We start from the raw sequence: 16772 nt of genomic DNA, 5'->3' as shown, positions 1-16772 counted from the left end.
CCGAATTACATTTATCCCCGGGTTCGTTAACTTCAAAAGGGGGTTATAAGTTGGGATTTTTGTCTTCTGAGTCAAACAATTTATTTGTTTTTTCAACGGTATCAAACAGATTGTTTTTTTGATAATTTAAAACACTATAAAGTATAGGGAGAATCTGGATTTAGATCAAAAGAGTATTTCTTTTTGTAATCTGCTTAACTAGAATGTTTTTTTATATTCTAAGAAGGAAAAAAGGAAAATGTTCGTTCCTTTACATGTGCAACATCAAATGTGCCTCGTATGAAGGACGATCTGCCTACTGTACACTTCCTGAACTACTGGTATCAACTGTTGTTTTGTCCTTTTGTCGTTTCGTCTACCGTTGTCAGTTTGCAATCAAGTTATAAGTTTGAATTATGTCCCTTTGATACCAGCAGATTAATATTATTAAATAGTTTAAATATATCTAGTGGATGCCAGGCCAAAACACTTTCCAAACTTTCACAGGCAAGTCTGTACACGGAGTAGTTTTAGAGGTAAAAATACGGCCATATTTATCCATTTGTTATGATGAACCTTAATAAATGATTTTAAAATCTTTTTTTCGTATTAGCTGGCGTTTTGTATTACATTGCATTAACACTTTTTAACGTTGTCTTCAAAGGACATCAATGTGTTTTCGAGCAATGTGTCTTTGTTTTCTAAAAATGTGCAGTTTAATACTATTCTAAAATAAATATTTAAAAAAATAAATATTAATCTGCTAACCTAGTCTCTTTGTTTATATCTTCGCAATATTTCTTCTTTAAATATTTTTATGAGAAGATGAACTAGTATATAGGATTTGGACAAATTCCTTCTCAATATAATTTTTTTTATATATCTGAAAAATTGTAAAAGTATGATTGTATCATTAAACATTAATATCTATTTTTAATATCTGTAACTTCCAAGAAGAGATAGATTTAAGAAAACCGAAATTACTTGTAAAGACGGTGAATCTATTTATAAATATAGGTTATCATCGCCCTGAGCTCATGTTGTAATAAGGATTCATAAACGTAAGTATGTTTTATTCATTATTGACGAATTAAGGACTTAAAATAATCTTGCAACTGTGAAAATATAAACATTTCTGTAGTTCAACATAGTTTATTTCCCTGCGTTCTTTTTATATTTTTATCTTCTTTCTTTTTTCAAACCTTCTATGTTGCACATGATGCTCGAATGGTTTGTATTGTAGTATATTCACATGTACTTTGTTCTTGTGTTGCGCTCTTGTTCCAGTTTATGAAAAGGAAAGTGCTTTCAAACATGATTAATCCCGCACCATTTTGTATGTGCCTTTTTCAAGCCAGGTTGTATGTGCCTATTTCAAGCCAGGAGGCTGTAGTTCAGAGGTTGTCGTTTATTGACGTATATTTGTTATTCGTCATTGTTTGGACATAAATCAGGCTATTTGTGTTCTCGCATGAATCGCTTTACATTTTTTTGGTGGCTTCTATATCTGACGATTCGTTATTTGTTTTGCTCATTGTTGAACTTAGTTATTGATTTATATATTAGTTGTACCCTGATAGAGAGATGTCTAATTTACAATTATGCCACATCTTCTATTTTTTTTAAGTTATAAGGACTATATTACATGATATATTTTTTTTAAACAGTTAGAAGAAGGATATTCTTAAAAATTCTGTCGATTTTTTTGTGGATTTTGTGGTATTTGTTAAACTACGAATTTAAATGTTCAATGAGGAAAATATGTTAAAAAGCATGTTTGTAGACTTTGCCGAAACTACGTTATCAAAATTTTTTTGTGGGTATCAATATTCGTCGATAGAGGAAGCTCTATCGACGAATATTGATACCCACAAAAATAAATGAAATGTTATAAACTATATAAAAGGAAATTGACTGTATTTACAGACTAGAATTATAAAAAGCTGCATTTAAATCAAACTGTGTAATTAAGGTGGTACCCAACACTTTCACTAAAATAAATTTGGCTCGTTTAATTTTCATAAAATTTTGACAAAGTATTTACTTTGACCCTTGAACAAAACTATAAAGATTTAAAAAATTTTGAACCAACCGTTTTGTCAGAAAAATTACACTGGTTATATAGTAGTTTCACAAACACCAATTTTGATTATTGAGAAGCTTATTATTCCCTTTACAACACAACGTAATTAAAACATTAAGCTGATTTTACAGAGTTATCTCCCTGTAGTGTAAGGTCCCACCTTCAATGTTTTTCTTGCGCCAAGTTGGAAGAACTATCATGTGTTGGAAGGAAAAGCATATAATGCCTAGAATATGATACAAAGTACTTATAAGGGTTATTCAAAAAAAAATCTATGTCGTAATTACGACATAGCATGTAGTAATAACGACATAGAATGTCGTGATAGAGATTTCCAATAAAATGACATACGTACCTAACTCGACGTACGCACGTAACGGGACCGGTTATTACTAACCAATTAATTCTAGTTAAGTGCCTCACTCAAGTTTTAACTAAGTATTCCTAAACTATGAAACCTATTCATACAAAATTTAATTAACATCAAGTATTTCTAAGATGATAAAAAATGACGAAAATCATGATTTCCATGCTTACAATGGTATATGTTCCCTTTGGAAACATTAAAAAAGTCAAAATATAAGTATGTTGTTTTCCTCGCAGATAAAGCTCCGAACTAAAATGTACGTTCATATCGTGTTTATGTAAAACACATGACATAAAATGCTTTTTAATTTAATAAAGTTTGAGATTTGTTAGTCCAACAATAAAGGTAAGGATTTTTTTTTCTTCATTGGACTCGATACATGAATTTCATAAATATCCTTACAAATCTTTCCTTCGTAAATTTTAAAAGCCTCTGTCACAACTTAAGGCGTACGGATAGCGCCAACGGATTGCCATACGGATAACATTTTTTTCAATCCGTTCATGTCCGTTAGACGTCCGTCCATATCCGTTGCATGTCCGTTTAGTGTACGTTTTGTCCGTTGACGTCCGTTCTATCCGTGGAAAAATTTGAGCATGTTCGAAACTTTGAACGGACGTCCAATGGATGAAACGTCCGTTGAACGTCCTGTAGGCGTCCGTTTCGTTTCCCTTTTGTTTCTGTTACATGTCCGTTATACATCCGTTTGAGGTCTGGCAGATAAATTCACCAACAGACATCTACCGGACGTTGAACGGATAAAACGGACGTATAACGGATAAAACGGACTTCTATCGGACGTATAACGGATAAAACGGATGATGTACGGATCTGAAACGGGTAAATGCCAATTGAAAATTTCGCGTCAGAAATGTCAATTATTGGTTTGTCAGATTTCTTAAGGTTCATGAATTCAGGCAAGACATTGCCCTTTGGCGACATTTTACCAAAACCACCTACACAGACACATTTTGAATATTTACGCGATTTACATGTATTATTATTCTTGCTTTTATTTGTCCCGTATTCCTTGTTCATCCATCCGTTTGATCCGATACGCGTTCGTTAGGTGTCCGTTTCATGCGGTACTCATCCGTTGGATGTACATCAGTCGACATCCGTTCTGTCCGTTACGTTTCCGTTTCTCGTACGTTGCATGTCCGGTGTATGTCCGTTCAATATTCGTTACACGTCCGTTTTATTCGGTTAGTACATCAACGGACCTCCCAACGGATAACAATTTTGTCATCGGACAACTTTTATTGTTTATCCATTAGGCGTCTATTCGTGCTATCCGGTAAGGTGCGACCAAGGCTCAAATAAGTTGGTTGACCGTTATGCAATATCTGCTAAAACAAGTGAGACTATACAAATCCTTGACTAAACTAATCACAATGCTGTCCTCTTCTCCTCGAGCGTGATATGCCGAATTTCATTTATCAACGGGTTTGTAAACTTCAAAAGAGAGGTTATTAGTTAGTGTGTTTTTTTTCTTCTGAGTTAAACATTTTATTTGTTTTTTTCAACAGTATCAATCAGATTATATTTTTTTCAATATTTAACACTATAAGTTAAAGGGAGAATCTGGATTTAGATCAAAAGAATATTTCTTTTTGTCGTCTGCTTAACTAGAATATTTGTTCCTAACAAATTGGGGATGAGAATATTTTTTAGTAAAAAATAACATAACCCTCTTTTGAAATTAAATGTTCGTTCCCTTACATGTGCAACGTGACAGGTGCCTCGGTTGAAGCACGATCTGTACACATTCCCTAAACTACTTGTTTAACCCCTAGTTTTTGGTTGGATTCGTGATGTTTATTTTTCAATGCTGTGTTTTGTCAACTGTCGTTTTTTTCCTTTTGTCGCTTTGTCATGTTTGTTTTTACCGTTGTCAGTTTGCAATCTATTTTTAAGTGTGTACTATGTCATTTTGATACCAGCAGATTAATTTTATTTTGATCAATGTTTTTTTTTTCAAATCTTTATTTCGTATTTGCTGTCTTTTAGTATTACATTGCATTAACACGTTTGAACGTTGGCATCAATTTGTCTTTGTTTTCTAACAATGTGCAGTTTACTCTCAATATCCGTATACAGAAAAATATTAAAAAAATATATTAATTTGCTAACTTTTTGTCTCTTTGTTTATATCTTCGCGATCTTTCTTCTTTAAATATATTTATGAGGAGATGAACTAGTATATAGGATTTGGACAAATTTCTTTTCAGAATCAGAAACAAGTTGCTTTCTTTCAAAAAAAATTACCTGAAACAGCTTTTTCTGCTATCAGGCAATGAAGTTTGTTATAGACATAAAGCTGGAGACACAAGTCCTTTTTTTTCCCTTAAGAGATTATTGAGTTCTTTCTTCTTTATTCACATCATTTAAAATCCATGAAGTCATTTAGATGCGTTCATCAGAAAATTTTAGTTCAAATTTCTCCCTTTAAAGGTATTTTATTCTGAATAGTAATTTATAAGTGCATTTGTTTCTAACCCGAAATTTTGTCATCGATGACTATCGTTTAGTAAACGTTAAGCTGCTAGAAACAAATACATATGTATGAAGTGTCATGCTTTGTTAGAGTTGCTCTTACAAGGTCACGGTATCAGTCCAATTATCTCTCTTTGCAGCCATACCATCATTATATTTTTTTAGTTCATATTTATACAATGCTTTCCTTTGTGTAAAATCTTAATTGAAAAAAAAACACTACCAAAAGGCGTTTTTGTAAGTAGTTAAGCATGATGCAAAGTGCAATTCAGTAAATCCCCTTAACATATGCACATTACGACAGTATAAAAACTTGGAAGTCCAATTGTGATCTTGAATATCAATAAGTGTCCAATTCTCTACATTTATTTTCTATGTACAAAGTAAGGACAAATTCAATATACATGTAAGCATATGGACTATAGTGTTTTCACATGAACGTACAACCTCTAAATTGCCTAAGTGCTAATGTGACTTTAACCTTTGCCTTGAAAATCGCTAATTGTCCAGATCTTGATTTTTATTTGCAATGTATCAAGTTTGGTCTAAATTTAAAGGATATTGACTGTAGAGTGTTCACAGGAATGTACAACCACTAACCCCTAAACGACCCCATAAAATGTAATAAAGAAATAAATCAACGCATTCGTAATCATAATTAACAGACATCAACTAAATCAAACATGACTTTTTTTATTTTCTTATTATATCATCAAACAACATACTAGCGTTTCAACAAAATTATAAACATCCGACATTTATTGAATTCTATATTTAACCCATATAGTGCCTCATGTTTACACAAACTTTAAACAAAGTGACGCACCTAGTTAAAATTACTTACTGCAAGCTCTGTATCTGTATTTAATAAATGCGGACGACAAAATCAAGTATATTAGCGACCGAGATTACTAAAACATGTGTTTAATCTCAGATAGACAGATGTAAACAATGTCAATATAGAAATATTACAAAAACTATACGAACCGTATACAAACTAATAAAGAGCAACATACGCTCATAGATATTTATAAACATAATGTTATTATGATATTTATTTCAAAACTATTTATTTTAAAATTATTTTAATGCAAATATTGCAAAAGTTTTATTTTTAAGACATGCGCATTGTCTCTTTTTCACATAGCATCCAGATATTAAATGTCGAATCTCGCCATTATTCTGAAGCCTGGCAAAATTTGTTAAAAATATAATTGCATGATGAAATGCCTATTTCAAATATCTGTAAGATCCAAGTAGAGATAGAATTAAGGAAACTGAAAGTACTTTGACAGACGGTGAATCTATTTATAAATAAAGTTTATCATCTCGCTCATGTTGTACATGTTATAAGGATTCATAAACGTAAGTATGTTTTATTCATTAATTGACGAATTAAGGACTTAAAATATTCTTGCAACTGTAAAAATATAAACATTTCTGTAGTTCAACATAATTTATGTCCCTGCGTTCGTTTTATATTGTTATCTTCTTTCTTTTTTCAAACCTGCTATGTTGCACGAATGGTTTGTAATTTAGTACATTTACATGTGGTAGAAGATGAAAATCACTTTTTACTGAAATGTGAAATTTTTTCCAACAATAGATTTAACTTTAAAAATAAGATATTAAATATACTTCCTACATGTTGTAGTGAAAATCAGCTAAATATTAATAGTTGTATTAATAGTAATTCTTTCAAAGTCCTGAAAGTGACTAATTTTTATATATATAAATGTCTGATGTATAGAAATGAGATTTTAGCTTCTTAATTATAACATATTTAAATACTAGTAACTGTAAACTGTATTCATTGTTGTAATGCACTGTAATATGGGCCTTTGCAAATTATTGTAATTGTGTTTGTGCCAATAAAATATTTGTATTTGTATGTTCTTGTGCTGCGCTGTTGTACCATTGTTCCAGTTTAGATGCCTCTAAACATGATTAATCCCGCAACACTCGGTATGTGTCAGTACCAACTTCAAGTCAGGAGCATGAAAACAATGGCTGTCGTTTGTTGCCGAATATTTTCTTTTCTTCATTGTTTTTTTACATAATCAGGCTATTTGTTTATTCTCGTCTGAATCGCTTTACTGTTTTGTTTCGACGCTTTATATAGCGTAATGGTTTAAACTTATAAATTAGTTAGTTTCTGTTAGAGAATTGTCTTATGCATGTTATTGACAATCGTACCACATCTTATTATTTGTATAATTATAAAGACTATATTGTGAAGTTTTAAATAAAGGCAACAATAGTATACCGCTGTTCAAAACTCATAAATCCATAGACAAAAAACAAAATGGGGGAAACAAACTAAAATCCGAGGGATACACTTATACGAAGGATATTCTTAACTAAACTTAAAATTCTATCGAATTTCGAACGTCGTTAGGGACAACATCAAAAGACCATTGTAGGATAAAAAATTAAATTAAATAGTTTGGGGTGGGGTTTATAGGATTTAGGAAGATGTGGTGTGAGTGCCAATGAGACAACTCTCCATCCAAATAACAATTTAAAAAAAGGTAAACCATTATAGGTCAATTAATGTACGGCCTTCAACACGGAGCCTTGGCTCACACCGAACAACTAGCTATAAAGAGCCCCAAAATTACTAGTGTAATAATATAGCCATATTGGACAATCATTTCCTTCCAAATCAAATTAAGAGGGGGGAGGGCAGTGCAAAAAAAATATGTGAATTAAGTTTTTTTTTATCCTTCATTGAACTTTTGATGTCGTCCCTATATAATAAGGTACTCAATTCAACAATGTCTTCAAGATGCCTAGTGAAAAACATTGCTATGATTAACACATTCGTGTGGTATCAATTTTTATGGATTTTGTGGGAATGGTTAAACCACGAATTTACGTGTTCGATGTTCAAAAAGACTTTTCCGAAGCTACAAAATCAAAAATCCACGAAGATACAACTTTCCTCAATCCACGAATATTAAAACCCAAAAAATAAATGAATTCTCAGTTTAATATGTGAATTTAGGTAATTTATTAAATGTTTGAGAAATTTCAATACGGATATTAACTGTAAAGACAATAGTTACAAAAGGCTGCATTTAAAACAAACTGTAATTAAAAGTTTTACTTGCGTCCAGTTGGAACAACTATCATGTGCTTCGGAAGGAAAAGCATATCTTGCCTATAAAATATCTAAGTACTTGCTTATTATGTCGACTGGGTGAATTAAATAAGAAGCACATCCGCACGTTGGACATTCAAATCTGAATACTAGTAATCAATCTTTTATTTTTCACGTTAAATATAAAAAAGAAGATGTGGTATGATTGCCTATGATACAACTCTACATACATGACATAAAAAACCAAAATGACACGGAAATTGAAAATTATAGTAACCGTACGGTCTTCAACATCGCGCAAAGCCCGAACTGCATAGTCAGCTATAAAAGGACCCGAAATGACAATGTAAACCAATTCAAACGAGAAACAAACGTCCTTATTTATAAAATAAAAAATGAACGAAACACAATTATGTCACACATAAACAAACGACAACCACTAAACTACAGGCTCCTGACTTTGGACATGCACATACATACATAATGGAGCGGGGTTTAACATATTAGTGGGATCCAAACCCTCTCCCTAAACTAGGACAGTGGTATAACGGTACAACATAAGAACGAACTATAAAAATCAGTTGAAAAAGGCTTAACTCATCAGTGACAAAAAAAACAACAAGTAGACATGGCGGGGTACTTGTACATCCCAACAACAAAAATACACTAGAAACAGATCTGAGAGGACTCGCGGTGAACTGACATCTATTTCAAAGCCCCTAACAACAAATTAAAAAAATCATGCATTAAAGACTAAATTGTCAATCTGTACACAACCATCATCCAATGGATATAGGGTAAAGCCGTCATTAACAGTCAGAGAAAAACATGAACCTGTGCAATGTCAAGATACACGTATCGACAGATTGTAGGTTTATGAATGTCTATATGTTTATAATAAACTAGTAATATTCAATTTGCTTTTAATTTACTGATAACAAAATCAATAATTATTCTAACAAAAACAATATTCATTGATCTTATTACAGTGTTGAATTGGTAACCATTTAGAACAAGTTTATTTAAAGAAAGGATAAGTTTACCAGGATCTTTCTAAATTTCGGACACGGAATTTTGAATTTTCAAAATAGCAACAACAACAAAAATCCAACAACATCAAAATTTAACAACAGATAATAATATTCGGGTTCTGAATTTTGGGCAGGCACCTGAAAATGTGGCAAGGATAACCTCGATCAATTAAATAAAAAAAGGAACACAAACAAACGTATGATAGAATTAGTTCAAAAAGTACTTACTTTGAATTGCAATCAGTTCTACTCCCATCTACCAATGCATAGAATTATAAGTAATTCAAACTTATTGTTACAGTTGAATTATATACCGTTGGGAATCCAATATGGCAGTTATGTATGTATGGACAAAAGACAAGGACAGCTATGGACATGCGTCGTTGTCCTTTAATGACAATAGCAGTGGCAAATCATTACCATTCAGCTTTGAATCCGGTTCCTTACCTGGAAAAAGAAGAAGAAGAACAACAAAATCTAGCAGAGGAGGTTCCCAGGGTTGGAAATCTCCTTTTTCTGGGACGAATAATATTTTTGAATGGGAACAAATGTTTAGCAAAGTATCCTGGCTTTGGAATCCCCCCGTTTTGAAATTGCCAGATCCGCCCATGAAGAGTTTCTATATAAGTTGGTGGCCGACTGAAGATAAATCTAAAAATAGTATGAAAAAGAAAAAGGTAAACAATTTCACATTTATTAGGTCTTTTCACTGTTCTGTGGAAATACCTATTGATTTTGATCTGATAACTATGTTTTTATACTTTTCTGTGGAAAGACCTACTGATTTTGTTCTTATTATTTTTCTTGACTGTCTTCCGCCACATTTATGTCTTGCGGTTTATAGTGGTTTCGAAAGACGTCACTTAGATTTTCTGCATATTATTTTGAACAGTTGAACGGGTGCCACATGTGAAGCAGTAACTGCTTACCGTTCAGGAGCACCTGAGTTCACCCCATGTTTTTGGTGGGGTTCGTGTTGCTTAATATTCTTTAGTTTTCTATGTTGTGTCATGTGTACCATTGTTTGTCTGTTTGTCTTTTTTTCATTTTTAGCCATGGCCTTGTCCGTTTATTTTCGATTCATGAGTTTGACTGTCCCTTTGGTATCTTTCGACCCTCTTTTATTGAGCTTTTGAAACTAAACCTGTTTAACCGAAAAACTTTTTATTGTAGAGTTATCTCCCAAAACACTGGTTTTCTAGTGTTCGCATCTCCTTAGCAACCGTAAGAGATTACGACAAGATTATTTCTCCAATTTGATCTATCCATCCACAGGATGTTAAGAATAATTTTGACCGAGGCTGTCTTGAAACTCAAAATGAAAATTTAAAATAAAACATTTTTAATAAACTGATATCTGTTACATGTCGTAACATACATATTTTGGTTAAAAAGGTGTGAACATTTGATGGCAGTTTCCTCCCCTCTAAAACTCAAAATAAGCTGTATTGGGATATAACTCATTTACCTTACATAGTGGAGACTTAGGGCAATTTGCTGTAGATTCATATGTATACATGATAAAGCCTTGGGATCTTTTGCATTAGGATATTTTATAAAGTTAATAAGATATCTAATAAAGTTATTAAGATATGATAAAGAATACAAGATATCTAATAAAGTTATTAAGATATGATAAAGAATACAAGATATAATAAAGAATACAAGATATAATAAAGAATACAAGATATGATAAAGAATACAAGATCTCTAATAAAGTTATTAAGATATGATAAAGACGTATTCAAGATATCTTATATACTTGATAAGATAAACTAATATATACAAGATATCTTATTTTTTTTTATTAGAAATCTGTTTAACTCTATAAAGTATCTTATTAGCTTGTCAAGATATCTTATCAGATTGATTTATTAGATATCTTAATTGGTTTATAAATTATCTTATTTTTTTATATAAGATGATCTTAACTGTTATATAATATAATCTTATACGTATTTTAGCTATGTTATTAACTTCAAATTAAATAAGATATATCTTAAAGAATAAAATATATCTTATTTACTTGATAAAATGTGTTGATTTACTTGATAAAACGTATAAAATTATAATCCTGGTACTTTTGATAACTATTTACACCACTGGGTCGATGCCACTGCTGGTGGACGTTTCGTCCCCGAGGGTATCACCAGCCCTGTAGTCAGCACTTCGGTGTTGACATATATATCAATTATATGGTCATTTTTATAAATTTTCTGTTTATAAAACTTTGAATTTTTCGAAAAACTAAGGATTTTCTTACCCCAGGAGTAGATTACCCTAGCCGTATTTAGCACAACTTTTTGGAATTTTGGGTCCTCAATGCTCTTCAACTTTGCATTTATTTGGCTTTTTTAACTATTTTGATCTGAGCGTCACTGGTGAGTCTTATGTAGACGAAACGCGCGTCTGGCGTATAAAATATAATCCTGGTACTTTTGATAACTATTTTGTATTTATAAGATATCTCAAAAAGTGTTGAAGACATCTCATTTAGCATATAAGATTCTGAACTTACCTTTGAGGTTGGTTTGTAGAAGCGTTTAGGTTTTATGCCGTTAGTTTCAATGTCTCTTGTATAGGCGATCATTACAATTTTGCTGGTATATGATTTAGATTTTTTTAATTTTTCAGTCGGAGGGAAGAACCAAAAAGTGTTTACCAGTTGATTATGAGGATGACAGAAATGATTTCACAGGTAGAGAATTTACTCATCAGTTCTATATAAGGATTGGTGCTAAAGGTTTTAGAAAAAATACAGAAATGGTGGAATAACATCAAAGATAAGGGAGGATACCATTTTGCGTTGAACAATTGTTGTCATGCAGTTGTACAGGCTCTTCGGGAGGGAGGAATTGAAATAGACCCGTCCTTATTTATAATTAGAACACCTGGGGATATGGTTGGACTCGGGAAAGAACTAGAAAAGAAAACTGCAGGTAACCAAATGTCTAATATCATAACACAATAAAACATAATCTGTGTTAAAACGTTCTGCTGGTAAATGTTAAAGTTTCTTTTTTAATATCTACTTTCAAAAATAGACAGCCAAAAAGGCAAAAAGTATTTTAAACAGCTGTTTTTCATTAAAAAATATCCTTTTGTTATTTGTATCATTTAACTACTGTCTAAATGACACATTTTCTGCTACCTAATGCAACCAGGTAGGATTGAAATATATGATTATGACTCAGTGATAGTATGGAATGATCAACAATGGTATACAATAACAGTCATGCATTCATGCAGTATCAATCAATAACTTGTAAATGCGTGATATATATACACATGTTGAACCATAAATTAAGTTAAAACATTTAAAAAAAAAGGATATATAATTTATTAATTTTAGAAGTCAAACATTTTGTGTTGTAAATTTTATCTTAATAGCATTTTTTTGTAATTGCCATATCTTGTTTTTAAGCATGACAATTGTTTTTGAAATAACTATAAAATATAACAATGTAATGCAATATGACGCAAAATATAAACTCAAATTCGATAACCTCTTTGCAGATGAAGAACCGACAGTACTTCGTTGTTAAATGTCATTGCTAAACTAGAAATGTACACTCGTAACTTGGAAAGCGAACTACATACCGTAAGTACTAACAACCATACAAATATGCTTTATTCAAAAACATTCCATCACATTCACATGTGGGGACAGGTAAATACATACAAAATACAATCACATACAATCATAGAAAGGAATAAAACAACTTTTAAATGGAATATATCAATAATAACTGTACTTTATAATAACGATAAATCATTTGTATAGAATAACTTAATAATGGATATATGAATTCTGTAAATGATTTACATTCTATTTTAATCGTGTACCTCTGGTTGATAGAAAGCATATGGTATTCAACATCTAATATACTTTATGTAAATTTTAAGTCATTGATGCTTTTGCTGGAATCAATTAAGCCATACCATAAGAAGACTAGAATCTTGTGCCAGTCAAGAACCTGCCACTGCATGAGATACTTTTAATTTATTTGTAATGTTGCAAGCCACATTTACATTAAGTTTTTTTTGTTTGATGCATGCCGCGTTTACATTTGATTTTAGGTTTGATGCATGGGAGTTTACATTTTTTTTATAATTTTTGCATGCCCTATTCAATTTCTTCAATTCAATTGTCATTGCAAGCACTTTCTAACTCAATTTATATTAATATCACAACACATCCGTTTAAGTGTTTTCACCGCGTAGTGAGTATTTCGGTGGTTATCATCACGGTCTGTGCTTTCAAATTAACCAAGTGTGAATCAATAATTAATCTTTATGTCTTTTCCAGGTTGAAAAAGTCCACGAAAAGTATGCAATGCCCTAAAAGACATGCTCATGAACATGAACATATTTTTTGTTTTATATATTAGCACTTCTTTATGTATTTGCATACAACATGTATTATTAAAATCAACATGCGTCTTAGTTGAGAGATGGAGGCTTTCAGAAGTGTTCCATGTATGCATATGATTATTTTAGTATTGTGATTAATTCTTGCATTGCTTTATGGACGAATACCACTTTAATACGTAACAATATAATTATGACATTGGTGTTATAGTCTAACAGATAGGTGAATAATTGTGCACTTTGGGTCAAAAGCAGGAAATTTTGAAAAAAGGCTAATGTGAACCATTATGAACATGATGAACAAAAATAGATATGAAGGCAAGGTAAATTTTATCAACTTCCGGTTTTATCATCAAAATGGCGGACATTTGATAACTGAATATTGTTATTCATTTTTCACAATCTGTAGCTTGAGTAACCTAAATATTATTGTGTAAACATGATTCAATAAAAAGTATAATATCCTTCAAAAACTCAGGACATTTTATTCAGAATCTTGTCATTTCCAGTCAAACAGATCACTTAAACATAATTTAAGGACGAAATACATTATGTTTATTCAGTACAAACAATGTATGTTCCATCAAACAGAATTAATTAACTGATAGGGTATATTGTGAAGTAAACAAATTGTAAGACGTCATTTAGAATCAACAGTACTGTACATGGGAGGACAGACTGTTGCACACCTGCAACGATCACAACATCAAATTCGCGACCACAGTAAATTAAATATTGACATGACTATGGTACAACTGATAAATTCATATAGAACGGTTGCAATTGATCGTTTTGTCCTTATCCAACAACATGAATTTGGGCAAGAACATGCAAGGCGACAGTTACTAGGGGACATTTAGACTCATAAGTCGAAAGTAAACTGACAAAATCCGTGATTTAAACTCAAATAATAGTACACAAAAACAATAAAAAAAGCAACACCCAGCCAGACAAACACTGGGAGTGTTCTCAGGTTTTCAGGAAGGGCAAGCCAATTCTTTTGTGCCAAATCGAGACATCTTCTGCACTTTAACACCTTGATAAGTATAATCACGGTTTGGTGTGTTAGAAAATAACGGATGATTTTTTGGCGAAATCCCTTCAATGTACTTACTTTTTTGAAACTGAAAAGCTGATTTCATGCCTCGTGAGTTCGATCAAACATCAAATTATTGCATCGTTCGATTCATGACATAATGGTTTCGACATTCATAGTCCTTATTAAAACATTGATAATATTGGTAATGTAACAACCATCAAAGTTAAAAAACTATTAGTAGACAGCTCTCTCACAAACAAACAAAAGTAGCTGTAAAATATAAGGCAAGCATATACATTACAGGGATACATTCGAAAGCATCCAATCAGCACAAAAACAAACCTTGCAAACAAAATGAAAATAAAGACATGTTGTTCGATTGCAAATACGAACTATCCACCAAATAATAATATATGTAAGTAGGATCATTCTCTCGCAAACTTGCCTGGACTTCGATAATGACGAATGCTAGAAGTAACATAATTAAATGCAATCCCATTCTACTTCTACCGCGAACAATGACACAGTGTAGGATCTGGTAAATGCACGGGACAGGCAATGCATTTGATTTGTCCATCCTTAAAGGGTAAGCAATTTCCTGAATGGAAACGTATCTAAAATGTCCAATCCTTAACATATGGAAGTAGGACGCAAGAATTTATACTAAAGCCATATATCAGCTGACCAGATCATTTCAATAGTGTATACTTATTGACTGGGTATGAGTGGAATAGTTGTATCAGAGGGACAATAAACTTTCCATTCCACGAATGTCCAGTCAGTAAGTGTTTTATTATATCGAAAGAGACAACAGCCAATAAATGGCAGTGATAAATCAACTATCGTTATATTAAAAAGAAGAAACAAACCATTGCCGTTTTTTTCATAGATATGTTCAAATGCTAAGGCTATTTATCATATACTTAGCATTGATATGATAGCTTTTGCATATTATAACCGTTTCAGTATATTTTTTTTCGTGTATCCGTCACGGTCCGTCTATTATTTAGTTCTTGTACGAACACATATGAAACTTTGCTTTCGACAATTTTGAATAATACTTTAAATAAAAATGTTTTATAAGCGAATAAGGAAAGAGTAACAGGGTACTAGCCGAGAGCTGAAACAGGTACATACGCGATAATAGGGTTATTCTATCTCTAAGAACACATTGTTACCACCAGAGACATGAAGACAACTGAAATCCTTTTCTAATAAGTGTAACGTATAACACACGTATTATCAGCGAATAAGTAACGAATAAGTAACAGGGTATTAATCGAGTGTTGGAACTGGTACATACGCGATAATAGGGTTATTTCATCTCTAAGATCCAATAGTTACCACAAGAGACATGAACACAATAGAAAATCATCCTTTTCTAAAAGTGCAACGTTAATACAAACGTATTATAGGCGAATAAGGAACGAATAAGAAACAGGGTATCAGTCGAACACTGAAAATCGTTTTTTAAAAGGTGCAACATATAATACACGTATTATAAGCGAGTAATGGAACAAATTAAACAAGGTATTAGTCTATCTCCGAAACGATGTACACCCAGCTAGCATGTTTAACCCCGCCACATCATGTAAATATGACCCTGTCCCAAGTCAAGAGCCTGAAATTAAGTGGTTGTCGTTTAGTTTTGTGTTTCATACTTGTTTTTCATTTATTTTTTGTATATGAAATAAGGCCGTTAGTTTCGTTCTTTGAATTGTTTTCCATTGTCATGTCTGGGCCTTTTATAACTGACTATACGGTTTAGGCTTTGCTCATTGCTGAAGGCCGTACCGTGACCTTTAGTTGTTGATTTCTTTGTCATTTTGGTCTATTTTGGGGGAGTTGTCTCATTGGCAGTCATACCATATCTTCTTTTTTTATGCAAGCACTAAAAGGTTGATTTCAACACTTCAAACCAAGAACAATCTTCAAACTTACGAATATAAAGCATTTTGAAGGAAGAACGTATAAAAATCAAATAAATAGCAAATACGTATCGAACATTTAGTAACATGATCGGTTGAGCACAAACACGTATAAATAGGCCATTAAAAGCTCACTTTACCTCAACAAATTAAGAACTATTTCCAGGATATTATCAGAATATAATTTATCATAAAAAATAAGAAAAAGAGGGACGAAAGATACCAAAGGGACAGTCAAACTTATAAATCTAAAATAAACTGACAACGCCATGGCTAAAAATAAAAAAGACAAACAGAAAAGCAATAGTACCGAAACACACCATAGAAAACTAAAGAATAAACAACACGAACCCAACCAAAAGCTAGGGGTGATCT

General features: G+C 32.0%; 1 protein-coding gene across 3 annotated transcripts; it reads left to right on the top strand.

Moving 5' to 3' along the window:
- Positions 1-991: 991 nt before the first annotated feature.
- On the top strand, positions 992-11992 carry LOC134696391 (uncharacterized). 3 transcript variants are annotated; one of them, XM_063558139.1, is made up of 3 exons: positions 992-1040; positions 9361-9736; positions 11694-11992. In XM_063558139.1, exons 2-3 carry the CDS (start codon positions 9389-9391, stop codon positions 11832-11834), a joined length of 489 nt encoding a protein of 162 aa, XP_063414209.1. In that variant the 5' UTR covers positions 992-1040; positions 9361-9388; the 3' UTR covers positions 11835-11992. The 3 variants fall into 3 exon arrangements, with proteins under 3 accessions (XP_063414209.1, XP_063414210.1, XP_063414208.1); XM_063558140.1 differs by lacking the exon at positions 992-1040 and adding an exon at positions 6053-6294; XM_063558138.1 differs by lacking the exon at positions 992-1040 and adding an exon at positions 6054-6290.
- The last annotated feature ends 4780 nt before the right edge of the window (positions 11993-16772 follow it).

Source organism: Mytilus trossulus, chromosome 14, assembly GCF_036588685.1.
Source record: "Mytilus trossulus isolate FHL-02 chromosome 14, PNRI_Mtr1.1.1.hap1, whole genome shotgun sequence".
NCBI classification, from domain to species: domain Eukaryota; kingdom Metazoa; phylum Mollusca; class Bivalvia; order Mytilida; family Mytilidae; genus Mytilus; species Mytilus trossulus.
This window is presented reverse-complemented; position numbering and strand designations above follow the sequence as displayed.